Raw genomic sequence first — 27,065 nt, 5'->3', positions numbered from 1 at the left:
AAACAACTTCTGCAGCTCCATACCAAAAAAACAAACAAGCCTATCAAAAAATGGGCAGAAGATCTAAACAGACAATTCTCCAAAGAAGACATACAGATGGGCGAGACACACATGAAAAGATGTTCAACATCACTATTAGAGAGATGCAAATCAAAACCACTCTGAGGTACCACCTTACACCAGCCAGAATGGCCATCATCCAAAAGTCTACAAACAATAAGTGCTGGAGAGGGTGTGGAGAAAAAGGAACCCTAGTACACTATTGGTGGGATTGTAAATTGGTGCAACCACCTTGGGAAGCAGTATGGAGATTCCTCAGAAAACTAAAAATAGAACTACCATTTGATCCAGCAATCCCAATCCTGGGCATCTATCCAGAGGAAAACCACGACTCGCAAAGATACATGTACTCCAATGTTCATTGCAGCACTATTTACAATAGCCAAGACATGGGAACAACCTAAATGTCCATTGACAGAGGAGTAGATCAAGAAGATATGGTACATATACACAATGGAATATTACTCAGCCATTAAAAAGAATGAAATACCAGCATTTTTTGCAACATGGATGGACCTAGAAATGATCATGCTAAGTGAAGTCAGCCATACAGTGAGATACCAACATCCAATGCTTTCACTGACATGTGGAATCTGAAAAAAGGACAGACAGAACTTCTTTGCAGAACAGATGCTGACTCACAGACATTGAAAAACTTACGGTCTCCGGAGGAGACAGTTTAGGGGGTGGGGGGAAGTGCCTGGGCTGTGGGATGGAAATCCTGTGAAATCATATTGTTATGATCATTATATAACTACAGATGTGATAAATTCATTTGAGTAATAAAAAAATGGAAAACAAAACAAAAAATAATCTGTGAGATAAAGATACTGAAACTGAATCTCAGAGACGTTCGATAAGTGTTCCAGAGACAACATTGGTAGATAGTGATGGAGCAAGTTTTGAACCCAAGTCTGTGTGACACCAAAACTAGTACCACACAGACTTGGGAATCTCTGTAGCAAACCTGGTTTAAATCACTCTCTGTTTTCTCCCCACTTCTCCCAAGCTGCCTCATCCTTCATACAGCTGACTCTGGAACTAAAGGCCAGGTTCTGCAGTGACTTGGGGTATGTATAGTCTGAGGAAAAATTCAGCGGCCAGGGGGCCAAGTTCTGATTGGTGCGGTTTGGTCATAGGACCGTAGGGGGATTGACACAGTGTCAGAATTGCTCAGCAGCTGGTGGTATGAGCTGGATGTGCTTCTGTAGCTTTGACTTAACTTGGTAACACCAAAACTGGAAGGGCTTAGAGTTCTTGTGTGACTCAGTGGGTTAAGGATCTAGTGTGTCGCTGCAGTGGCTCGGGTCCCCGCAATGGCGCAGGTGTGATCCCTGGCTTGGGAACGTCTGCATGCTGCAGGTGCGAACAAAACAAAGACTGCAAGGGCTCTTGGCGACCGTCTGTCTGGCTCCTCCTTTTACAAACAAGGAAACTGAGACCCTCAGAGTAATTGATGCGTGCCCATTAAGAGTCATGTTCTGGAGTTCCCGTCGTGGTGCAGTGGTTAATGAATCCGACTAGGAGCCATGAGGTTTCCGGTTCGATCCTGGGCCTTGCTCAGTGGGTTAAGGATCCGGCGTTGCCGTGAACTGTGGTGTAGGTCGCAGACGCGGTTCGGATCCCGCGTTGCTGTGGCTCTGGCGTAGGCCGGTGGCTACAGCTCCAATTCAACCCCTAGCCTGGGAACCTCCATATGCCGCGGGAGTGGCCCAAGAAATGGCAAAAAGACAAAAAAAAAAATAGAGTCATGTTCTAGTTGCCATCAGCCCAGTAATTCCAGAGGAGAAACTCTTTCCTTTTGTTTTGTTTTTTAGGGTTTTTTTTGGGGGAGGGGCATGCCGGTGGTATGTGGAAGTTCCTGGGCCAGGGATTGAACTCACCGCACAGCAGTGACCTGAGTTGCTGCAGTGACAATGGTGGATCCTTAACCTGCTGCGCCGTGAGAGAACCCCGAGACTCTCTTGTTCACAGTGGAGAAATTGCTGCCTTGGTTTGTCTTGTTAGGTTTCTGGAGCAGTCTTCTGTGCCTTCCCATTTTTGATTTGTCATCTGTTGCTGCATTTACTTGGCAGATTCCACTTGCTACAGCCTACGGCCAATGTTCAGAAGAGCATACAGGAATCCACTTGGATTCAGAGTCACAATTTGGGATGTTTGTAGTTCTTAATTACCCACTTTGGGTTCCACAGCATCCTCTTTTTCTGGTGCTCCCTAGCCTTTTCCTGACCAGGAGTACTTTTTGTTTATGTGTTTTATTAAATTAGAGCTTAGTAGCCTTCCTTGTTTTATTTTTTCAGGAAATTTTTAGTGAATGCTTCTATGGACCAAGTGCCTAAGTTATATCTGTGGACAGCAGGTTCCATGTTTACTTTTTTTTTTTTTCTTTTTTTGCCATTTTTTGGGCCACTCCCACGGCAATTAGGCTAGGAGTCTAATTGGAGCTGTAGCCACTGGCCTACGCCAGAGCCACAGCAACGTGGGATCTGAGCCGCGTCTGCAACCTACACCACAGCTCACAGCAACGTCGGATCCCCAACCCACTGAGCAAGGCCAGGGATGGAACCCGCAACCTCATGGTTCCTAGTTGGGTTCGTTCACCACTGAGCCATGACGGGAACTCCTAGAGGTTACTTTTTACAACCACCTCCACACCTTCTCTAACAGGGCCAAGGTTAGAATTTCTTTGGGCTCTGGCACAAAGCGGTGGTGCCCCCATACATGGCAGGGATAATGCTGTCCCAGCCAAAGTAGTGATGTCTTCTCCCTTGTTCTCTCTTTCTCTTCTTCCACTAAGTCACTCCTCCCTAAACCAGGTGTGTTCCAGTTTCCTCTACTCCATGTGCATCAACCTCCTCTCCGCTCCAGAGAAGACAGCACCACTTTCCCAAGAAGGTAAGATGCTGTAGGACTCAAGAGATCTGAGGTGGTCTTTCAGAGTCTGGATGTCTTTCTGATGGGCTGGGTAATCAGTACAGTTATAAGAAACCTTTGCTTGAACCTACCCCGAAGAACCATGGCCTCATGGAATGATGGAACTGTAGGCTGCTTCCTAGGGAAGTGAGATAATAGAATCAGAAAACAGTGGAATCCAAGGCTCCTGGACCTTTAGACTTTAAGAGAAGGACCCTAAAGCTCAAGTCCGTTTCCTCCCTGTGACCAGCTTCTCTGTATTGTCTCTCACACTAGGCCTCTTTCTCTCTGCTTGTTACACCCAGAGACCTCTGGTCAAAGTATCTTTTTTTTTTTGTCTTTTTGCCTTTTCTAGGGCCATACCTGCGGCATATGGAGGTTCCCAGGCTAGGGGTCTACATTGGCCTATACCAGAGCCACAGCAACACGGGATCCGAGCTGCATCTGCGACCTACACCACAGCTCACGGCAATGCTGGATCCCTAACCCACTGAGCAAGGCCAGGGATAGAACCCACAACCTCATGGTTCCTAATCGGATTCGTTAACCATTGTGCCACGACGAGAACTCCTGGTCAAAGTATCTTGACAGGCTGTCCCATTTCTTTTTCCTTCATTCAAGAAATATTTTTTGATCCAGCCCCTTGCTGCTGACAGCTCCCTTTCTTCTTGGAATAGGGGGAGCCCCACATGTCTGCCCCTCTCAAGCCCTGAGATCTTGCTAGATCTCAGAGTACCAGGAAGAGCAGCTGACCTTACTTACATGCAGACTGCTTCTTTCTTCTATATATCAGGATTAAGGGTAGTTGAACGTGTGAGTTGCAAGGATATTAGTTTTATTATTACCACAATGATCATAGTGTGCTTTGGTGGAAAAAGCACTAAGTTTGAGTTAGGGTTCCTGACGTCACTGTGGGACATTCTTCATTTTCACTCTTCACTTGGCCCTTGTTCCACTTCATTGGCAGGGTAGACCCTTTCATTTGACCTCTAATTTGGCCTCCTGCTTTCATTCTCTCATTCTCCAACCCGTCTTCACATACTGCTGGAGGATTTATCTGGAAACCAAGTCTTTTTTTTTTTAGTTGATTTTTTATTTGCCCTTTTCCAGGTGCTCAAAAAAAAATTTTTTTTAAAAATTTTCCCACTGTACAGCCAGGGGATCAAGTTTTCCTTACATGTATACATTACAATTACATATTTATTTTCCCCACCCTTTGTTCTATTGCAACAGAGTATCTAGACAAAGTTCTCAATGCTGCTCAGCAGGATCTCCTTGTAAATCTATTCTAAGTTGTGTCTGATAAGCCCAAGCTCCCGATCCCTCCCACTCCCTCCCCTCCCATCAGGCAGCCACAAGTCTTTTCTCCAAGTCCATGATTTTCTTTTCTGAGGAGATGTTCATTTGTGCTGGATATTAGATTCCAGTTATAAGTGATATCATATGGTATTTGTCTTTGTCTTTCTGGCTCATTTCTGGCTCATTTCACTCAGGATGAGATTCTCTAGTTCCATCCTGGAAACCAAGTCTTAATGTCTCGACTCCCCTGGCTTCAGCCGTCATTTCCAAACCTCAGTCTGTGGGCCCTCTCCGACAGTGATGGAGTTTCTCATGGCGAAATGTGGAAAATTAGGGTGATGTAGTGAATTTTCCATAAAGTTGACCTTCCTCAAAATTTGAGCTCTGAGGTCCTTGTCTTTCGTATTCTTTTGGTATTCAAATACTGTCTCTGTCATGAAATAGAGGTTTCATAGGAAATCTAGCAATCTACTCTCAGGGTAAAATCCACATTCTATACTCAGCATTCAGGGTCTTTCACGGTCTAGCTACAAATTCCCTCACACAGGACCCTCCGCACGTATTCACGAGAGTCCAGTCATACTAACCTCCATGTCCCCTGAGCATGACATATCCTCTTATGCCCTCTGGCCTCTAATCACCTTGCTTCTTGTCTCGAGGAGTCTCTTCCCTCCTTCCTCTGCCTGTTTCCTATTCTCCCTCCTCAGTTCCCTCCTCTTTGCACTTGCCCTTCCCATTGCAGGTGGCATGAGTCACTCTCGTCCACGCTTGAACATGGCACTGATCACATGTCTTGCAATTGTCTGTCTCATTATCTATTTTTTCCCACCAGCTGCCAGCTACTGGAGCTGGGTTCCATGTCTCACAGCCTGGCTTGGAGTAGCCACTTCGTGAACACTGTCAACTGAGTGGATGTTTCCATATCCTTCCACAAGTTACCTTTCGTCCCTCCTGGTAGAGAGGAGGAGGAAGCTGACTTCCTCTTATCCCTTGTGCATCCTGTTACCCTGTGCAGTATCTGTATGTGGTAGATACTCATGTGCTCATTGCCTGCTCTCCAGTGTGCCCTGTGTGACTTTCTCCTGCTTGTTCCCTCTCCAGAACTCTCTGCAGTGTCTGAGCTCCTGCAGCATGGATTGCCCCAGATAAGCAGCAGGAGCCCTGAAAGCCTTGCTTTCCTGTCAGATCGCCAGTACATGGAGGGAGCTGCTCGCCAGAAGCAGTATTGCATCCTGCTCCTCTTCTACCTGGCCTACATCCACGAGGACAGGTCCGTGCTCAGAGCTGGTGACTGATGGTTGGTTCTGGGACCTCCATCTGTAGCCAAGTTCAGTTCAATAAATATTTACAGAGGCATCCTCTTCAAGCCTGGTGCTGGGCACTGGCAACACAGAGATAATTGAGAAATGGCTTATGTTCCCGAGGGGCTCACGTTTTAGAGAAAGGGTTAAGGCAAGCGGGTAGTCAGTAGTGAGAGATGAAGGCCTAGGATGATAATGAGCATTCCTTGAGGAGTTCCCTGGTGGCTCAGAGGGTTAAGAATCCAGCATTGTCACTGCAGGGGCTTGGGTCGCTTCTGTGGCATGGGTTTGATCCCTGGCCCAGGAATTTCCACATGCCATGCCCACCCCCCAAAAGCATTTCTTGATATTATTTGTGTACCAAAAAAACTTTCAGTGGTTTACTTTGGTTTTAGGAATTACTATACAGCTTATTAAAATGTAAAATCCTTAAAGATGAAAATAATTTATTGATATATATTTTTTTTTTCTTGCTTTTTAGGGCTGCACCTGCAGCATATGGAGGTTCCCAGGCTAGGGGTCAAATCAGAGGTGTAGCTGCCTGCCTACACCACAGCTGCAGCAATGCAGGATCCTTGACCCAATGAGCAAGGCCAGGGATCAAACCCATGTCCTCATGGATACCATTCAGACTCTTTTCCACTGCGCCACCATGGAACTCCCTGAGATATAATTTATGTAACATAAATTAACCATTTTAAAGTGAAAAATTCAGTGTCATTTAATATATTCATAATGTTTTGCAACCACCATCTGTCTCTATCGATTTCCAAGACAGTTTCATCATTCCAAAGTCAAATCTCTTACCCACTCCCCATGCCTTCTTCTGCTCAGCTCCTGGCAGCCAGCAATCTGTCTCTATGGATTTATCTGTTCTGAACATTTCCTGTTGTTGAAATCATACAGTATGCAACCTTTTGTGCCTGGCTTCTTCCACTTAGCAAAATGTTTTCAAGACTCATCCAGTTAGCACAATGTTGGGTAGCATGCGTTGGTACTTCACGCTTTTTTTATGGCAGAATAATGTACCATTATATGTATATACCCCAGTTTGTTTATTCCTTCATCCACTGGGCTGCTTCCACCTTTTGGCTTTTGTGGGTAGCAGTGCTGTGGAGGTGTGTGTACATGTGTTGGCTTGAGTACTTGTTTTCTGTTCCTTTTCTGTATTATACCAAGTGGAGACTTGAGGAGTCATGTGGTAATACTATGTTTAACTTTTCGAGGAACTTCCAAGCTGTTTTCCAGAGTAGCTGCAATCCTACCAGCAGTGTTTGAAGGTTCCAGTTTTTCCATATCCCTGTCAACACTTGTTACTGTCCATCTTCTTGGCTATAGCTGTCATCCTGGGTATGAAGTGATTTTTGCATCGTGGTCTTGACTAGCATTTCCCTAATGACTAATGATGTTGAGCACCTTTTTATGTCCTTCTTGGTCATTCGTACACCTTTTTTGGAGAAATTCAGATTTTTTTCCCCATTTTTTAACGTAGTTGTAAGGTTTTTTAAAATATGTTCTAGGTACAAGTCCCCTATCAGATACATTATTTGCAAAATTTTCTCCCATCTGTTGTCTTTTCACTTTCTCAGTGGTATCCTTTGAAGTTCAAAAGTTGTTTTTTTTTTTTTTTTTTTTTTTTTTGGTCTTTTGTTGTTGTTGTTGCCGCCTTTTCTAGGGCCGCTCCTGCGGCATATGGAGGTTCCCAGGCTAGGGGTTGAATCGGAGCTGTAGCCACCGGCCTACACCAGAGCCACAGCAACTCGGGATCCGAGCCGCGTCTGCAACCTACACCACAGCTCACGGCAACGCCAGATCGTTAACCCACTGAGCAAGGGCAGGGACCGAACCCGCAAGCTCATGGTTCCTAGTCGGATTCGTTAACCACTGCGCCACGACGGGAACTCCCTGAAGTGCAAAAGTTTTTAATTTTGATGAAATTTGTCTGTTTTTTTTTGTTGTTTGTCTTTTTTGTCTTTTTAGGGCTGCACCCACAGCATATGGAGGTTCCCAGGCTAGGGGTCTAATCGGAGCTGTAGCTGCCAGCCTACGCCAGAGCCACAGCAACGCAGGATCCGAGCCGCGTCTGCGACCTACACCACAGCTCACGGCAACGCCGGATCGTTAACCCACTGAGCAAGGGCAGGGACCGAACCCGCAACCTCATGGTTCCAAGTTAGATTCGTTAACCACTGCGCCACATCGGGAACTCCCGATAAGTTTTTTCTTTTTTGCCATACCCATGGAATGCAAAATTCCCAGGCCAGGAATTGAACCTCTTCCAGAGCTATAACCAGAGCCACAGCAGTGATCATGTTGGATCCTTAACCCACTAGGCCGCCAGGAAACTCCTGTGTCTTAAAAAAAACCAGAAATGTATACTTCTTTTTTAAAAATATATGGAATGAATAGAGTTCCCTTTGTGGCTCAGTGGTTAACGAACCCAACTAGGATCCATGAGGATGCAGATAGTATCCCTGGCCTCAATCAGTGGGTTAAAGATCTGGCATTGCTGTGAGCTGTGGTGTAGGTTGCAAACTTGGCTCAGATTCCATGTTGCTGTGGCTGTGGTGTAGGCCAGCAGCTGCAGCTCCGATTCAACCCTTAGCTTTGGAACTTCCGTATGCTACAGGTGCAGCCCTAAAAAGACTAAAATACACACACACACACACACACACACACACACACACACACACAGAATGGGATATAATATAATGTATTCAACTTGATTTTTTTTTCTTTTGTCTTTTTTTTAGGGCCACACCTGCAGCACATGGTGGTTCCTAGTGGGATTTGTTTCCGTTGTGCCACGACGGAACAAATCAACTTGCTTCTTAAAACAATATATCTTGGAACTCCTCAACTTGCTTCTTAAAACAATATATCTTGGATATCTTTGCATGCCAGTACATGTATTAATAGGTCTACCTTATTCTTTTGGTAGCTGTAGTCTTTTGGTAGCATAATATTTATATTATGGCTATTATCTATTTTATTTTTATTTTAAAAATTTTATTTTTAGATTTACAGGAAAGTTACAGAGACTGCAGAGAGTTCCCTCATACTCTTTTCACTGCTTTTCTCCTAATACTAATATAACTATGGTACATTTATCAAACTAATACACCAAAATCGGCACGTTACTGTTTTTTCCCATTTTTAAATTGTAAAATACCCAAAGTTTTCCATCTTAACCATTTTTTAGGGTACAGTCAATATTATTTCATTCATAACGTTGTGCTACCATCGCTGCCATCCATCTCCAGAACTCTTTTCATCTTGTGAAACTGAGAATCTATTCCCATTAAACAGGAACTCTCCACCTCCCCTTCCCCCAGCCCCTCACAACCACCATTTACTTTGGTCCCTATGATTTTGACCATGCTAAGCATCTCGTAGAGTGGCGTCATACAGTATTTGTCTTTTCGTGACTGGTTTATTTCAGTTAGCATCATGTCTTGAGATTCATCCATGCTGCCGCATATGTCCGAATTTCCTTTCTTTTTTCCGCTGAATAATATTCCACTGTATATGTATTACCACATTTTGCTTATCCATTCAGCCATCAATAGACGTTTTAGTTGTCTCCTCTTTTTAGCTAGTGTGAATAATGCTGCTGTCAACATGGATATACACATATCTCTCTGAGACCCTGTTTTGAGTTGTTTGGGGTATATACCCAGAAGTGGAATTGCTAGATCATCTGGTCGTTGTGTTTTCAAGGTTTTGAGGAGATGTCATGCTGTCTTCCACAGTGGCTATACCATTTTACATTCCTGCCAGCAGCACACAGCGTTCCAGTTTCTCCACATCCTCTCTAATACTTGTTATTTTTGTTCCTTTGATAAGTGGCCGTCCTAGTGGATGTGAGATTTTTGTTGTTGTTTGTTTGTTTGTCTTTTTAGGGCAACACCCACAGCATATGGAGGTTCCCAGGCTAGGGGTCAAATGGGAGCTACAGCTGCCAGCCTGTGCCACAACCACAGCAATGCAGGATCCAAGCCGCTTCTGTGACCTACACTACAGCTCATGGCACCGCTGGATCCTTAACCCACCGAGCGATGCCAGGGATTGAACCTGCATCCTCATGGATACTAGTCAGATTCATTTCCACTGAGCCACGACGGGAACTCTGGATGTGAGATTGTTAATCTCATAGTTTTGATTTGTGTTTCCCTAATGATTAGTGATGGTGAGCATCTTTTAACATGCTTATTGGCCACATTTATATCTTCTTTGGAGAAGTGTCTGTTCAAGTCCTTTGCCTATTTTTGTTTTGTTTTTAGCCATACCCAAGGCATGCAGAAGTTCCCAGGCTAGGGATCAAACCCGAGCCATAGCAGTGACAACACTGAATCCTAAACTGGTAGGCTGCCAGGGAACTCCTTTTGCCCATTTTTGAATCAGATTGTTTGAGTTTTTTGGTCATTGAGAGTTAGGAGTTCTCTGTATATTCTGGATATTTCTTCCTTCCTCCTTCCCTCCCTCTCTCTCTCTCCCTTTCTTTCTTCCTCATCCATGGCATATGGATGTTTGTGGGCCAGGGTCGAATATGAGTCATAGGTGTGCAATGCCAGATCCTTAAACCCACTGTGCCAAGCCGAGAATCGAACCTGTGCTGCCGCAGAGACAGTGCTAGATCCTTAACCTGCTGTGCCACCGTGGGAACTCCTGTATATTAATTTCTGATTTGAGATATGATTTGCAAATAATTTCTCCCACTCTGTGGGTTACCTTTTTACTCCGTTGATGTTGTTTTTTGATGCACAAAAGTTTAAAATTTTCATCAAGTCTAATTTGTTTATTTTTTCTTTTGTGGCCTGTGCTATTGGTGTCTTAACCAAGCAATCATTGCCAAATTTGATATCATGAAACATTTGCCTTATTTTTTTTTTAAGTTTTATTGTTTTAGGTCTTACATTTAGGGTTAGGGTTAGGGTTTCCTCATCAAATGGTCTTGGCACCTGTGTTGAAAATCATTTGAGGAGTTCCTGTCGTGGCACAGTGGTTGACGAATCCGACTAGGAACCATGAGGTTGTGGGTTCTATCCCTGGCCTTGCTCAGTGGGTTAAAGATCCAGCATTGCCATGAGCTGTGGTATAGGTTGCAGACATGGCTTGGATCCCGCGTTGCTGTGGCTCTGGCGTAGGCTGGTGGCTACAGCTCCGATTAGACCCCTAGCCTGGGAACTCCATATGCCTCGAGAGCGGCCCAATAAATGGTGAAAAGACCAAAAAAAAAAAAAAAAATCGTTTGACCATATATGTGAGGGTACAAAATTAACCAAACTTTACTCAGATTTCACCAGTTTTCCCTCTGCTGTCCCTTTTCTGTTCCAGGACACAGTCCATGATACCTCCTGGATAGCATTGCATTTAATTATTATCTACTTTAAAATGTTTGACTTTTTTTGGTCTTAATCTGATATGTAAGACATACCCATGGCAGAAAATTAAAAAGGTATAAAGGATAGTGAAGTCAGTCTCCTTCTCATCCCCATCTCCCTTGCCTGTGCAAGTACAGGTGTCTCCCTCCTCTGGTAAGTAGCCCATTGAACACACAAATGTTTAGTGATAAATACAAGAAGAGACGGGTGGACAGGCTGCCCGAGCTGGGCCTCCTGAACCCCAGAATCAGTATCCTTCTCTTTAACACTGCTGGTCCAGCTGGCTGATGCTTCACTTTTTGGGTGTGGGTGAGGAGTCTCAGGCCTCTAGCAGAGCCTTGCAGAGAACTATGTGCTGCGCATTTGTGACAATGCTTTGTTAAGTGTTTACGGCACACTCTTTGTGCAAGGTGTCATTAGGCTCTGGACATGCTGGGACAGGACAGTGGCTGAGGGAGGATATGGCAAGGCAGCCATCTCTGCCTTTTATACTCAGACTTTGCTTGGTCGACAGGTTTGTCTCAGAGGCGGAGTTATTCATGGCCGTGCAAAGCTTCCTTCTGTCCCTGCAGGACCAGGGCGAGCGCCCTCCACTGGTGGTCTTCAGAGCTTCCGTCTATCTGCTTGCAACCTGCCAGGACAAAGATGGTGCACTAGATGAGGTATGGGCTGAAATGCCTGGGGCTCTTCCTCCTCCTCCTGCACCTTTTTTCCATCCTGGTTTCTTGGGAGGCCGTGAGGACGTACGTGTAGAGAAGAGGGTGGCAGAGAGAGAGAGTGTGTGTTGGGGGAGTGGAGGGAGGTAGAGTGCTGACACATGCAGAGCCTCTGTGACTTAGTTAATTCTCGCAACAGTCCTGGAGGCAGAGATTCTTATTTACATTTTATAAATAAGAAAGTCAAAACTTAGGTTATAGTAACTTTTGCTAGGTCACATAGTTAATTGATGGGGGAACTGGGACACCAACTCAGACTTGACCAACTCCCAAGGCTCTTTTCTTAGTAGCACCTCTAGCTTGTGCAGGAGGAGAGAGGCATGAGTTATCTCCAGATAAGAATTTATCAAACCAAGTGTGTTTCTGGGACTCAGATCATTGTTAATCAGGCTGATCTCGGATCACTTTAATGGTAGTTATATGTTACAAGTTTTCGCTCTGCAGCTTCTTTATAAACTCTTGGGGATCAAGGACTATGTCTGATTTATCACTGAATCTCTCACCTTTTCCATTGAAAATTGCTTCTTAGCAAGAGTCAACATCAATCCTTAGATGTTGACTCTTCAGCCTCAACTTAAGGATACTCTTCCTTCACTGACTGTTAATTTGCCTTTTTCTTGGATTACTGTTGGGGCAAATGTGATGTAATCAGACCTAATTTAATTTGAATGGAAGCAGGAAGGTGTAGCAGAAGTGCAGATGTTTTCAAGTAAGATAGATGTAGGTATATAATGTCCCGTTGTCTTTCTTTTTGTGGTATTAACAGCCCTTGGTGATCATTGCCTAGATCCATTAATTCATCAGGGATTATGAAATCGTAATATCCTAATTATCTCTTGGTTTATTAACTAGAATATTTGTATAAAAGAAAACTTCTCTCATCAACTATTTAGTTACTCTGAATGGAAGATTGTATAGGAAGCATAAGTTGAATGTTTGATTCTCTTTATCAGTTTTCAAGAAAATGAGTTGGTTGCCTAGCATTCTCCAAAAGTGACCAAAGAGATTTTTTTTTTTTTAGTATCATTATGAACTTGTGGACTTAAAAATATTTTATGGTTTCAATCCACTGTAGTTATTACTCTCTTGAGGATCAAACTGTCCTGTCTTTGGTCAGTGGGAGGCTATTCAAGGTTGCTCCAAGTCCTTTTGACATGGTCTTTTTAGTCCTTGGGCAGAATTTGAGTTTTCTAGTATGACAAGATTCTTCAATTCTTATCATGGCTCAGCAGAAACGAATCTGACTAGCATCCATGAGGATGCAGTTTTGATCCCTGGCCTCGATTAGTGGGTTAAGTATCCGGCATTGCCGTGAGCTGTGGTGTAGGCCGGCAGCTACAGTTCCAATTCACCCCCTAGCCTGGGAACCTCTATATGCTGTGTGTGACCCCCAAAAGATTAAAAAAAAAAAAAGGATGCTTCAGGCTTTCCTGCTCTCTCATTTTCTCTTGGTCCTATCTCAGTTAGGCTTTCACTCTTACCACATCCCTGAAAACACACTTATCAAAGTCACCAATAACAGATACATGGCTAAAACCAATACTTAATGTGTTAGTCATCATCTTACTTAACCTATAAACAGCATCTCTTTTCTTTGAAACACTGCTTTTACCTGGCGTCTAGAATACCATGTACTCCTGGTTTTCTTCCTCCTTCTCTAGCAGTTATGTCTCAGTGTCTTTTGCTGATTCTCTCTTATCTCCTTGACCTCCCAGTGTTGCAGTACCCCAGGGCTCTGTCTTTGACTGCTCTTCTTTTTTCTCTGAACTTACTGCTTTGCTGATCTCATACAGCCGTATGGTTTAATCCGCGGCTGAATTAAACAAGATCACTCTGCTTTTAGGACAGTAGAACAAAGGAGTACGAGGGGAGGGTGCAGAAACCAGTTCGGAGGCTGCAGCAGGAATGCAGGCGAGCGATCGTAGAGGAGGTGGTTTAAAGCATCCGCTTCTGGATCTGTTTTGCAGTTGGTGCCACAGGCTCTCTTGATGGACCAGTGCGAGGTGTGAGAGTAAGAGAGAACAAAAGGATGTTTCCAAAGACTTTGGTTCTGATGAGGGTCAAAGAATTGTTGCGCTGAGATGCTAGAGGGAGCGAGCGGGAAAGACAGAGGGGGTGGTAGTAAAACGGGATGCTGGAAACTGGGATTGTTGAGGAAGGTGCCGTTCTTCATGTTGACAAGGCCCAGAGGCACGATCGTGGAAATGAGTGGCTGAGGCAAGTAGAGGAGAGTCGAAAGGAGGGAGTAAGAATACGTGGAGGCCAAGGTTTTTGAACTGAGGAAGTAGGTGTGAAAAGTAGCCTCCCTTGAGGGACTGTGGGCAGAACAAGTTTTTGGAAAAGAATCAAAGCAACAAGGTGAGGGGAGTATTTGAAAAAGAGGGACAGGACACAGGGCATTTGCTAAGGATACAGAGTTCCAGAGGGCACAGTGGAAGGGATTTGGCATCAGAAAAGAGCAGGTCCTGAGCCGTATGGGAATGACCTGAAAGTTCTGGGCTTTCCAAGGTGATTGATGCGAACAGGAGAAAAAGACGCAGTAGGCATCGTTTTAATGGCTTCAAGACTAATAGTGGTGGCAAGGCTGGTCCTTGGGGGTCCCCTCTTCGTATTTACCAGTGGTGGCATGGAGACTTGGAAAAGAGTTTGCAGAGCTCCAGCCTTCCACTCTTAGATGTGAATCCATAAATGACAGGCAATTTTTATTACACTTCAAAAATGTTTATATAAATGGCAACGTACAATCACAACTTGATTTTTTATGTCAGTTTTATTTAAGTTTATTTATGCAGTTTCTTATTATAGTATAAAATACTCAAACAAAAATTTACTATCTTAACCATTTTTTAGTGTACATTTCAATGGTATTAAGTACATTAACATTGTTGGCAACTGTCACCACCATCCATCTCCAAAATTCTTTTCATCTTGCAAAACTGAAACTCTATAACCACTAAACAATAACTCCTCTGAGTTCCCATCATAGCTCAACAGTAATGAACCTGACTAGTATACATGAGGGCATGGGTTCGATCCCTGGCCTTGCTCCGTGGGTTAAGGATCCAGTATTGCCGTGAACTATGGTGTAGGTTGCAGACATGTCTTGGATCTGGCATGGCTGTGGCTCTGGCTTAGGATAGCAGCTACAGCTCTGATGCGACCCCCTAACCTGGGAACTTCCATATGCCGGGGGTGCAGCCCTAAAAAGACAACAACAAAAAAGACCCTCCTCTATGTGAATTGAGTACTTGACATGTGCCAGATGCCTTGTGGGTCCTTGTAGAGTTGCAGGAATCAAACAAATTCCCTGTCTCCAGAGAGCACTGGTTTGGAAAGAGAGACAAAAAGATCTCCTACAAGGCAGGGAACAACAGCAACGCGTGCTCTCCTGGAGTTGGAGGACTGTCAAGAGCTGTGGAAGCACACGGGCCGAGAGACTGTATCTGATTGTAGTCTCAGGAGGGCCTTTGCTGAGGAGATGGAGTTGGTGACGGGAGAACTTTCAGGTTGAAAGTAGAGCAAGATTTAAGCACAGAAGTGGGAAGCTGTCCAGTCTGTCCATCCAAGGAAGGAAGCCTAGTGTTGCGTGGCTTGGCCGCCTCATAAGGGCGACAGAGTGGAGAGAAGCTGGGAGGTAGAGTTAAGTCTTTCATAACATGATCAAAAATGACATTAGGAAAGCAATTACATTTACAATAGCATTAAAAAATAAAATACATAGGAATAAATTTAGCAAAAGAAGTGCAAGGGCTTGATCCCTGAAAAATCACAAAACATCATTGAAAGAGGACCTAGAGAAGTCGACATCCCGTGTGCATGAGTCAGAATACCTAGCGGCCAGTTCTACGATAAGTAAGTTCTGAGGATATAATGTACAATGTCCAACGTGAAGACTGTCGCCAACAATGCTGTTTTGTCTATTTGAAAGTTGCTAAGAAAGCAGGTCTTAAAAGTTCTCATCACACGAGGAAAAAACTTTTGTAAGTGTAAAGTGATGGAGGGCATCTAAACTTATTGTGGTCATCACCTTATATATTAACCGATCGTTACATTGTACACCTTCAACTTATATGATGCTGTATGTCAGTTGTATCTCATGAAACTTGGGAAAAGAAAGACTTAAAAGTATTAACATGGCAATACTCCCCAAGCTGATCTATAGATTCAACATAATCGTAATCAAAATCCCAGTTGTCCTTTTTTCTTTGGGTCCAGAAATGGACAGGCTGCTCCTAAAATTCATATGGAAATGAAAGGGACTCAAAATAGAAAAAAACAATCTTGAAAAAGAACAAAGTTAGAGGAGTCACACTTCCTTTTTTTTTTTTTTTTTTTTTTTTTTGGCTACACCTGCAGTGTGTGGAAGTTCTGGGGCCAAGGATTGAACCCCTGCCACACCAGTGACCTGAACCACCACAATGACAATGATAGATCCTTAATCCATTGAGCCACCAGATTCACACCTCTTTTTTTTTTTTAATTTTTAAAAGCAATTTTAAAAACAAAAACAATTTTTGAATTTTTTTTTTTTTTAATTTTATTTTTTGTTGTTGTTGTTGTTGTTGCTATTTCTTGGGCCGCTCCCGCGGCATATGGAGGTTCCCAGGCTAGGGGTTGAATTGGAGCTGTAGCCACCGGCCTACGCCAGAGCCACAGCAACGCGGGATCCGAGCTGCATCTGCAACCTACACCACAGCTCACGGCAACGCCGGATCATTAACCCACTGAGCAAGGGCAGAGACCGAACCAGCAACCTCATGGTTCCTAGTCGGATTCGTTAACCACTGCGCCACGACGGGAACTCCTTTTTCTTTCTTTTTTTTTTTTTTTTTAAATTTTATTTTTGTTGTTGTTGTTGTTGTTGTTGTTGCTATTTCTTGTGAAGTTTTTTAATTAAATTTTTCTTTGGCTGCACTTGTGGTGTGCAGTAGGTGCAACCCCACCCCCACCCCCGCCGCCAAAAATGCTATTGGGACAGCAGGATATCCACATGCAACAGAGTGAAGTTGGACCCTTACCTCACACCATGCACAAAAATTAACTCAAAACGGATCAAAGACCCCAATGAAAGTGTCAAAACTGCAAAATTCTTAGAGTAACATATGAAGGAACTTGAGCTTTGTTGTATGTGCAATGGGAAGAGAGAGGTTTTTGAGGGTTAGCAAATGATTCAACACACCTGCTCTTTGCTTTCTGTGTGCCAGGCCCTATGCCAGGTGCACAGATTGATCTGCTACAGTCCCTGCCCTCAAGCAGTTCCAGTCTAGTGGGAGAGGTAGAAACGCACATGCTGACAATCATGACACACTGTGGTAAGTATCATTCCAGAGTCGGGCTTCTCGGCCACAGCACTGTTTAACATTTTACACAGCATAACCCTTTCCTGTGGGAAGATGTCCTGTGCATTGTAGGATGTTGAGCAGAATCCCTGCTCTCTTCCACTAGATGCCAGTAGCACTGCCCAAATCAAGACAATCAAAAGTGTCTTTAGACATTTGTAAATGTCCCTTGGGGAGCAGAATCACCCCCAGTTGAGGACTGCTCTTATAAGATAAGCACAGTGAAGTTGAGGACTGCTGTTATAAGGTAAGCACAGACGGTGATGGAATGAGCCAGGGAAGATATCCTGGAGCCCTGAAAAGCCAGTACATTTTTTGCTGTTACGTCTTAGCTTTGTGTATTGGGGATTGGGGTCTCTTGGGCCCTCTACAAGGTGTATTCAGCTCCTTTCTTCTTTTCCCCCAGGCCGTGGCCAGTGCCATCAGAAAATTCCTGGAGTGGGTCCCGGACTTGCACCTAGTCTACACCCACCACCCCCACCTACTCAGGTTATTCCTGTTGTATCCAGAGCTGATGAGTAGGTTTGGGCACCGTGTCCTGGACCTTTGGTTCTCCTGGGAAGAGAGCAGCTATGAGGAGCTGGATGATGTCTCCTCTGGTGGGCAGCCCACCCTTCCTGCCAGCTTAGCAGTCCTGTTTCACATACTCAGAAGCAGCCCCAGCATCCTGCTCATTTTGCTAGTAGGTTACCACTTGGCTCATTTTTGCTTTTAGAGGTGACAGGCCCTGTCTCTGGGAACTGGTTTATTGAAGTCAGGAGGCACCTGCAGCTGCTTCTGCCCACCTCTGGGCTTATCGCAGTTTCCATGTGAGTAGGCGGTCCTGTCGGCTGGCGGATGCCTGGTTTCTGAAAGTCCATACCCTTTCCTAAGTCTGATGGAGGTGTGCTTACTGAAAGATATGTGCCTCTCTAGTCCCCAGAGACTATAACCATGAAATGCTGACCTTGGTCACCATTCCCTCTCACCTTCCTATCTTCTCTTGAGCTGGTCCTGCTAACAAGGGTTTGATGTCAGAGGACACCCCGGGGCGTGTAGATGAAGATGTCTGATTGCAGAGAGACAGGCTGTTTTTGGCAGTAATTCACTGGCTAATGCTACAGTGTGTAGTGCACTCCCTTGGGCATACCTAGAATTCTTTATTGAGTTTATCGCATATTCCAGCGCTCTTTAATGAAGTAAGACATTCCTGTAATTTCTGTCAGGTCCATCAGTTAGGTAAGTAGGCTGCCTGTTGTCTGCAGTTTCTAACACTGGCTTTAAGTCATTTTCCCGTGCTCCTTATTATAGGTATAACTGCTATAATTTATTTATGTATTTTAAAAAGGAAATTATTTATACATTCGACAGTTCATATTGAGTGACCAGTTACTAGTGGCAGGTCCCAAGCTAATTGAGCACATTAGCATATGAAATGCTTGGTTTAGAGCCCCTGCCTTCAACGCCAGTTCATGAATGTGGCCCCTCCATAGTCCAGCTCTTCAGAGAAGAGTAGTTATTATTTTGATATTCTTTTTTTCTTTTTTTTTTTTGTCTTTCTTTTTAGGGCCACACCCATGGCATATGGAGGTTCCCAGGCTAGGGGTCCAATCAGAGCTATAGCCACCAGCCTACACCAGAGCCACGGCAACATGGGATCTGAGCCGCATCTGCGACCTACACCACTGCTCATGGCAACGCCCTATCCTTAACCCACTGAGCGAGGCCAGGAATCGAACCTATGTCCTCATGGATGCCAGTCAGGTTCGTTAACCACTGAGCCACAGTGGGAACTCCCTTGATATTCTTTTTTTAAAATTGAAGTATAGGAGTTCCCGTCGTGGCGCAGTGGTTAACGAATCCGACTAGGAACCATGAGCTTGCGGGTTCGGTCCCTGCCCTTGCTCAGTGGGTTAAGGATCCGGCGTTGCCGTGAGCTGTGGTGTAGGTTGCAGACGCGGCTTGGATCCTGCGTTGCTGTGGCTCTGGCGTAGGCCGGTGGCTACAGCTCCGATTCAACCCCTAGCCTGGGAACCTCCATATGCCGCGGGAGCGGCCCAAAGAAATAGCAAAAAGACAAAAAAAAAAAATTGAAGTATAGTTGATTTACAATGTAGTGTTAATTTCTTCTGTACAGCAAAGGATTCACTTACACATGTGTATGTATTTTAAAAAATATTCTTGGAGTTCCCATCGTGGCGCAGTGGTTAACGAATCCGACTAGGAACCATGAGGTTGCGGGTTCGATCCCTGCCCTTGCTCAGTGGGTTGACAATCCGGTGTTGCCGTGAGCTGTGGTGTAGGTCACAGACGCAGCTCAGATCCCATGTTGCTGCAGCTCTGGCATAGGCCGGCGGCTACAGCTCCAATTAGACCCCTAGCCTGGGAACCTCCATATGCCGCGGGAGGGGCCCAAGAAATGGCAAAAAGACAAAAATATATATATTTTTCCATTATTGTTTATAATAGGACATTAAATATAGTTCTCTGTGTCCTTCGATAGTCTTATTATCAAAAAACATGATTCCCTGATTTATGGGAGTGACTGTGGTGGAAATAACACCTGCATTTTATGTATCTCACGTCCTGCATTCAGATCCTGACTGTGCCACTTACTAGCTGTGTGAACTTTGGCACATCACATAATCTCTTTGCGCCTCCGTTTCCTCCTGTTTAGGAGAGACTTACTAGGCAGGATGATGCACGGGAGGTGCTGAGTGAGTGCTCGCTCCCTAGGATCTGTAACAGCATCACCTGGGGCCCTTCTGCAGCATCTCGTTACCGCCCACCTGTCCCCAACCATAATGCCCTCTGAGCTCTGGCTTTCTACTCTCCTGCTCAGGACCTCATCTATTCCAGCCCCGTGGACACAGCCCGCAAGGTACTGATCATCCTGAGGGCCTTTTTGAGGAGGAATGTGGATGTCCAGGTGGGCGGTCTCATCCGAGGCCACTTCCTGTTGATTCTACAGCACCTACTGCTGGAACATGGGTCCTCCCCCTCAGGAGGTCAGTCTGAAACTGCTGGGGGCATGTTTTTACCTGAATGTCAGAAAAGAATGGGCATATCTGGAGTTCCGTGGTAGCTCAGTGCGTTAAGGATCTGGTGTTGTCACTGCTGTGGGACAGGTTTGATCCCTGGCCTGGGAACTTCTGCTTGCTGCAGGTATGGCAAAAAAAAAAAAAAAAAGAGTAGTCATCTCTGCCCTGATGAGGTCTGCTCTGCTAGAAAGAATCAGAGTTTTTTCTGCAAAAGAAAAATCAGGCCAGTGGGGCATCAAACAAAACTTTATCTCCTTTCTCTCGTTGGAGAGGGATGCGCAACACGTTTGGTGTGCATGTGCACACACGTGTGTGCGTGTGTGTGTGTGTGTGTGTGTGTGTGTGTGTGTGTGTGTGTGGTTTGAGTATGCTTCATGTCTCTGTGTGTTTAGCATGGGTGGGTGTATTTCACATATGTGTGCATGTGCCCGCCCTGCACAGCATGTGCTCAGAGCTGTTTATCATAAGACGACAGCCTCCAGTTAGGAAGAAGAAAGTAGGAAGTATTGCAGAAGTCAGGGAGGCTGCAGCAGCCAGCAGGGCCTGGGAAGGGGTTGGATCTGTGATGTATTAGAAGCTTCTGATGAAATCCAGAAGGATGGTTTCCAAATCTAGAACGGATTCTCTGGAGTCAAGGAAATTTGGCATTTGGTACAGTGTGACTACATTGAAAAGACTGGAATTGGTTTGTCTTATCCTATTTTTAGAAAGTTGAGTTTTTAGGAGTTCCTGTTGTGGTGCAGAGGAAACAAATCCGACTAGTAACCACGAGGTTGCGGGTTCGATCCCTGGCTTTGATCAGTGGGTTAAAGATCCAGCGTGGCCATGAGCTGTGGTGTAGGTCGCAGCCATGGCTTGGATCCTGTGTGGCTGTGGCTGTGGCTGGTAACTGTAGCTCTGATTTGGCCCCTAGCCTGGGAACCTCCATGTGCTGTGGGTGCGGCCCTAAAAAGCAAAAAAAAAAAAAAAAAGAAAAGAAAAGTCGAGTTTTTAAATTAAATTTCTAAGCAATTAAGAGGAGGTAGGAGGAGAGCTATTCCTCACTTGGTCCAGTCCTGATTGAGGATGGAGGTTTAGAGGTATGTTTAAGGGTATCTGGAGGAGCTGAATCCTTCCTTTTTAGGGAAGGATGAGCCACAACTGATAATGATGTTTAAGAGCTATGGGATTTCTTGGAAACACATGGTAGAAAGACCATGGGCATTGGATTCACATTTGGGTTCAAATCCTGGCCCTACCACATACAGGCTGTGGGACCTTGGAGATGTCGCTTAGCCTCTCTGGGCCTCCGTTTTCTTTTATTTTCTTTTTGGTCACGCCCCAGGCACGTGGAAGATGCAAAAGTTCTTGGGACAGGAATTGAACACGCACCACAGCAGTGACGAGAGCCACAGCAGTGACAGTGCTAGATCCTCAACCATTAGGCCACCAAGGAACTCCTGGGCCTCAGTTTTCGTAACTGCAAAATAGGAATAACAGTCCCTGCTTCACATGATTTTTAAGAGGATTAAGTAAAATAATGAATTCCCGGTACCCAACCCAAAGTTGGCACTCAGTACGGCAGTTGCCCCTCTTCCAAATGAGGAAGTAAGAAGACGGGAATGGGAGTGAATCCCAATGAACCGTTTACAGTTGGGGTGGGGGGTGCTGTCTGACTTGGGCTGATCTCATCATCAATGCCCCTGACCAGCCCTCCTTGTTCCTCACAGCCTCGGGGAACCTGCCTTTGCTGCTGAGCCTCCTCTCCTTAGTGCAGCTGAGGAACGAATCAGAGCAGGAACTGGACAGCATGGCCATGAAGCTCCTTCACCAAGGTGCCCTGGCTGCTTGGGACAGTGCCTGAGGACCTGCCTGGGGCTGGGGGTGCTATGGGTCCTCCCTCAGTCGTGCTGGTCTTGCTCCTTTCTTCCATCCTTTAATCCTTTTGGAAGAAGCTAGTGGGTCAATCTGTTCCTGTGGGCTTCTTGATAAGGGACCTTCCAGATCTTTCTCTGCTTGCTCTCTGGGAAAGTTTAGAAAACAAAAAAACAACAACAAAATAAGTCATTGTGTGACACACTCCAAAATCAGAAATGCCTGTGTTTGTTCTCAGCTTAGCGCCTAGCTGTGCAGCCTTGGGCGATCGCCTAGCCTCTGTGAGCTTCTGGTCCCTCATCAGTAAAATAATAACATGCACCTGATTTAGGGTTGCTGCGAGGCATAACTGTGATGTACGTACAGGGCCAGCTGCTTGGCTCACAGTATTCCCTCAAGGTGTACGATCCAGGGAGATTCATTTCTCCTGGAACGAGCTCGGTTCTCTGCCTCACCCCACAGCTGGCTCAGGACATGGCGATCCAGTTCTTTAGACCTCTTTTCTGCCCACATTCCAAACCACGTTAGGACGTTTTATTGCTCATTCATGTAGTTCTCTGTTTATAGGCAGCGCCCTTAGGAAGATTTGTTGTGGAAAGGTTGAAATTAATAGGAAAAATCGTGTGTTTTCATTACCTGTTGACTTTCAGGTCCCCTGGCCATAGGTGTGGATGGTATTTTTTCCCTGCCAGGAGCCCACGTCTTCTCAAGAGTAGATCATTGTCGGGCTTGGAAGGGCCACCAGGCCCCCCTTGGTGTTGGTCATCACTGGCCTCTCTTATCCTGTCAAGGCTGACACTCAGCTGGGAGGGAGGCCTGTGTTTGACAAAAACAGCCATAAAAAGGGCCTCTAACAGGGAGGAGTAATGGGCTGAAACATACACGTGAGATGAATATATATTTACATAAAACGCTTGTGTACTTTTATTTGAGATCAGTGAGGGGCGAGGGTATGACTAGGTCTTGTTGACCATCAGCCAAGTAAAGCCAGGTGGGATGTGGCTGCCAAAAAAGTGAAGGGAGACTTGGGTAGATTTCACATCTAGGGGGCAGGGGAGCAAGGAGTGGCAACTCCTGGAGGAAAGGGATGTGTTCTGTAGATGTCTACTCTACATCCAATAACTCTTTAAGGGCTGGGGACCATGAAGAGGCATTTAATCTTGCCTTGAGAGATTAAGGAAGGCTTCATGAGGGGACTGAACTTTGAGCTGAATCTTGATCGCCGAATAGGAGGTAAGGAGTTAGCCAGATGGAGGTGATATGAGGAAGTGAGTATGGCAAGTATAGGGACCTGCACATCTGTGGTTACAGAGGTCCCCTAGGAAGGTGGTGAGTGCCCTCTTGCTGGGACAGTTAAGAGACTGGGTCTTCTTTCTGCTCGTGGTGGCAGATGGCCCACATGCCCTCTATGTGCAGCTGTGGGCTGCTTGCCTGATGTTTGTTCAGAGGACAATGTAACATGCCTTTAGGTTTGTCACTGTTTCTTTCCATTGGCGGTAATATCAGGGACAGTTTGTGCTTGGTCCTCAAAACTGACATCTGAAATTAGCCCATTGAGGGCCATTATCTGTAAGAAGTGCGAGTGCTGGTGTGTGTTAAAGCCATGGAGTGCTGAGCATGGGGGCTCCTGGGGATTCTCGTCTCTTGCAGTGAGCAAGCTGTGTGGGAAATGCAGCCCCACTGACACGGACATCCTGCAGCCCTCCTTCAACTTCCTGTACTGGAGCCTTCATCAGACCACGCTGGGCAGTCAGAAAAGAGGTGCTGGGGCCCAGGCTGGGGCAGTGAAGAGGAAGGGAGCTGGGCAGTGCTGTGGCCTGTGCTGCCCTCAGTTTTTCCAGCTTAAAAAACAAAAAATAATGGAGTTTCCTGATGGCCTAGCAGATTAAGGATCCAGTGTTGTCACGGCTGTGGCACAGGTTCCGTCCCTGGCCCAGAAAGTTCTGCATGCCACAGGTGTAGCTAAATAAATAAATAGGTAGGTAGGTAGATAGATAGATAGATAGATAGATAAGGGGGTATGTGGCTGGATCAGATGTTCATAAGGTTCCTTCTGGTCCCAATAACCTGTGGTTCCAAAGTGAAACTTGGATCCTTAGAGCCCCAGACTGATCCTTTTGCCCATCCACCGTGTATGTGAAGCACCCATTGGGTACTAAGGACACAGCGGCAGTGAGCTTGGGGTCCTGTGTAACTTATTTGTCCCCTGCCCTGTCTGACCCTCTACAGCTGCTGCAGTGCTCCTGAGCAACACAGCCCTGATAGAGCTTCTGGAGAAGATGCTGGCGCTCACCTGGGCCGAGGAGGGCTCGCCTGGGACCACGCTCCTCTGCTCTGCCTGGCTGCTCACTGCCTCCTTCTCTGCCCTGCAACACAGTGGGGGTCTGCAGGTTAGTCTCTAATGCCTGTGGCTTTGGGGTCTGCGTGGCTCTCAGAGGAGTGCTGAAGATCCTGAGTTCTGGTCCTAGCTTTGTGGCTTATTAGCTGTAACCTTGGCAAGATATTTAACTCCGAGCTTCAGTTTCTTGCCTACAAAACAGAGAAAACATGCAAGGCTGTTGTTCAGTTAGTTTACGTTAATCCGTTTAGCACATATGGATCACCTCCATGCCAGGCCGTCCTCTGGGAACAGAGGAATAAAAAATGCGTATAGCTTATACCTCACACTTGGGGAACTTGTGTTGTGGTCCTTAAGCAAAGCCTCGAAAGGTAAGTAAGAGTGTTCTGAGCAAAGATAGTGCGGAAGGGCACTCCAGGCAACGAAGATGATGTGAGCACAGGCCTGAAGCTGCACAAATTTAAGACTTGGTGTATATATTTGAAGAGTGGAGAGGTACTGCATGGCTGGACTGTGGGGAGTGGACATCAGAATGGACAAGAAGGCAGAATCCAGCCTGTGACCTTGAAGGGGTGGGAGGCAAACTGTGAAGTGCCACACCTGTGTAAGCTGTCATGTGGCTGATTGAGAAGGTGCTGCAGGGAACAGGAGAGCCATGGACATGTCCACAGAGCGTCTCCTTTCCTCTCAGCCACTTCCCTGTATGACCTTGTCATCCTAGAGCCCAGCACGAGCTCCTCTGTGCACTGCTTCACATTCGGGTGTCTCCCACCTAAGGCTGGCTGCCTCTGGTAGACAGAAATCATCTCCTAGCCTTTGCAGTATCCTTGCACTGTGCCCAGCCCTGTGTCAGTCTAGTTCCAAGCACATAGTTACTTGTACAGAAGTGAAGTTGGAGTTCCTGTTGTGGCACAGTGGTTAACGAATCCGACTGGGAACCATGAAGTTGCGGGTTCGGTCCCTGCCCTTGCTCAGTGGGTTAAGGATCCGACTTTGCCGTGAGCTGTGGTGTAGGTCGCAGATGCGGCTCAGATCCCCCGTTGCTGTGGCTCTGGCGTAGGCCTGCGGCTGTAGCTCCAATTCAACCTCTAGCCTGGGAACCTCCATATTGCTGCCGAGCGGCCCAAGAAATGACAAAAAGACAAAAAAACAAAAAACAAAAAACAAAAAAACAACCCAGAAGCGAAGTTAGTTTCAAAGTTTGGCCTCTAGGGGGGCAGTAAGCTATGGCAAATCTGCACTATAGCCGATCCTCAGGTAGTTGCCAGTGGGGTCAATTCAGGATAGGAACTCCTTCTGCTTTTCTAAGTGAGGCTCTTGCACCCACCCATAGCCCCGAAGCCACCTGCCTGAGTGGAAGGAAGCCTGCCCCTTGTCCTTGGCTCTGCCCTGGCCCTCAGCGCAGACCTAGCCAATTCCTTAACTACCCCGACTCTAAGTCCTCCCCTCTGTCCTAGTTCAGGCCTGATCATTCATCCTCACCACTAATGTGGCCTAGTCCCAGTCTCCTGGCCCCCAGCCTCTCCCTTCCTCTCCCTCTCCTATGCCCACATCGTCGCCTGTTCACACCTCCCCTCTGCCCACACTCCTTCGCCGCCTTTTTGTTCTCCTCATGGTTGCTGAGACCCTTCCTACAAGCCCCTCTGCAGCCTTACTTCCTGCCACCCTGCCCTCCGTTCCTGTCTTCTGACCAAGTGTTAGCTCTTTTCCCAGTCGGCCCTGCTCTTTCACATTGCCATCCCTTTTTGTTTGTCTGTTTATTTTTGGTTGATTTTTTTAAATTTATATATGTATATGCTACTTTGCAAGTAGATGTATTTTTTGGTTGATTTTTAATAGCCATTATTTTAGGACAGTTTTAGATTTATGGAAAATTGAGCAGATAGCACAGAGTTCCCATATGACCTCCACACACAGCTTCCTCAGTGAACATCTTAGGTTAGCATGGCATCTCTATACCATTATACAAGTTGACTCTTCTGCCTAGAAACTGCTGCTTCCACCAGCTTACAAGCATTTTAGGAACTGCTTTGTGCCAAACTGATAGATCCAAGTAGAGGAGAAGCTGCCTTGAGGCAGCTTATGTTCTGGGCAAAGAGAGCAGAGTCTTCTCCCAGCTTTGAACCTGCAGCCTCAACTAACCCTCCGTCATGGTGTTGACATGAAGGAGCACATTCACGATGCTGATGCTTAACTGACCTTCACAATAGCTGCAGAGGGAGTGAGGCAGGCACCGCCGTCCCCATCTCATGGGTGAAGGAAGTAAGGCAGGCTGAGAGAGGTGCAGTGCAGTGAATTGCCCACAGCCACACAGCTGAAAAGTGGCAGAGCCAGGATTTTGATTCTGGGCCATCTGACCCAAAATCTGAGTTAGTGGATGGTGGGCTGAGGTGCAGACAGACCCACAGCTGAGGCGGGGGAGGACTCCCTGGTGGGGGAAGACTCCCTGGTGGGGGAGGACTCCCTGGCGGGGGAGGACTCCCTGGAGGGGGAGGACTGCCTGGCGGGGGAGGACTGCCTGGCGGGGGAGGACTGCCTGGCGGGGGAGGACTCCCTGGTGCGGGAGGACTCCCTGGTGCGGGAGGACTCCCTGGTGCGGGAGGACTCCCTGGTGCGGGAAGACTCCCTGGTGCGGGAAGACTCCTTGGAGGGGAAGACTCCCTGGTGCGGGAAGACTCCCTGGTGCAGGAGCTCCCTGAGGACATGAGCAACTTGGGAGAAGCAGCCCTTCTGAAGTATGGGCTTGATTTTCCTCCTCAAGCTCCTAAAACCAAGACTATGTGGCTTCCTCTACAGAGGGAGTGCTTCTGGATGCAGTGGCTATGTGTGTGTGGATGGAAG

General features: G+C 46.2%; 1 protein-coding gene across 15 annotated transcripts in view; it reads left to right on the top strand.

Annotated features, from left to right (window-relative positions):
• MEI1 (meiotic double-stranded break formation protein 1) overlaps positions 1-27,065 on the top strand; it is a 69,750-nt gene that overhangs the window by 34,264 nt on the left and 8,421 nt on the right. For 9 of the 15 annotated variants that reach the window (XR_014802953.1, XR_014802952.1, XM_084955180.1 and 6 more), the window contains 9 exons: positions 1,070-1,130; positions 2,858-2,955; positions 5,374-5,542; positions 11,472-11,619; positions 17,419-17,694; positions 19,834-19,999; positions 21,742-21,846; positions 23,537-23,647; positions 24,116-24,276. Coding sequence is in view for 9 of the 15 variants with exons in the window: in XM_084955180.1 (XP_084811306.1) it covers positions 1,070-1,130; positions 2,858-2,955; positions 5,374-5,542; positions 11,472-11,619; positions 17,419-17,694; positions 19,834-19,999; positions 21,742-21,846; positions 23,537-23,647; positions 24,116-24,276 (1,295 nt within the window). In the remaining 6 variants the exon portion in view is untranslated. The remainder of the gene's footprint in view (positions 1-1,069; positions 1,131-2,857; positions 2,956-5,373; positions 5,543-11,471; positions 11,620-17,418; positions 17,695-19,833; positions 20,000-21,741; positions 21,847-23,536; positions 23,648-24,115; positions 24,277-27,065) is intronic. The other 6 variants (XR_014802954.1, XM_084955186.1, XM_084955185.1 and 3 more) reach the window with 4 other exon arrangements.

This window comes from Sus scrofa, chromosome 5 (assembly GCF_054392235.1).
Source record: "Sus scrofa isolate SSC_HxYL_T2T_F1_AM1 chromosome 5, Sscrofa_HxYL_maternal_Yorkshire_Landrace_v2.0, whole genome shotgun sequence".
Lineage (NCBI taxonomy): Eukaryota > Metazoa > Chordata > Mammalia > Artiodactyla > Suidae > Sus > Sus scrofa.
This window is presented reverse-complemented; position numbering and strand designations above follow the sequence as displayed.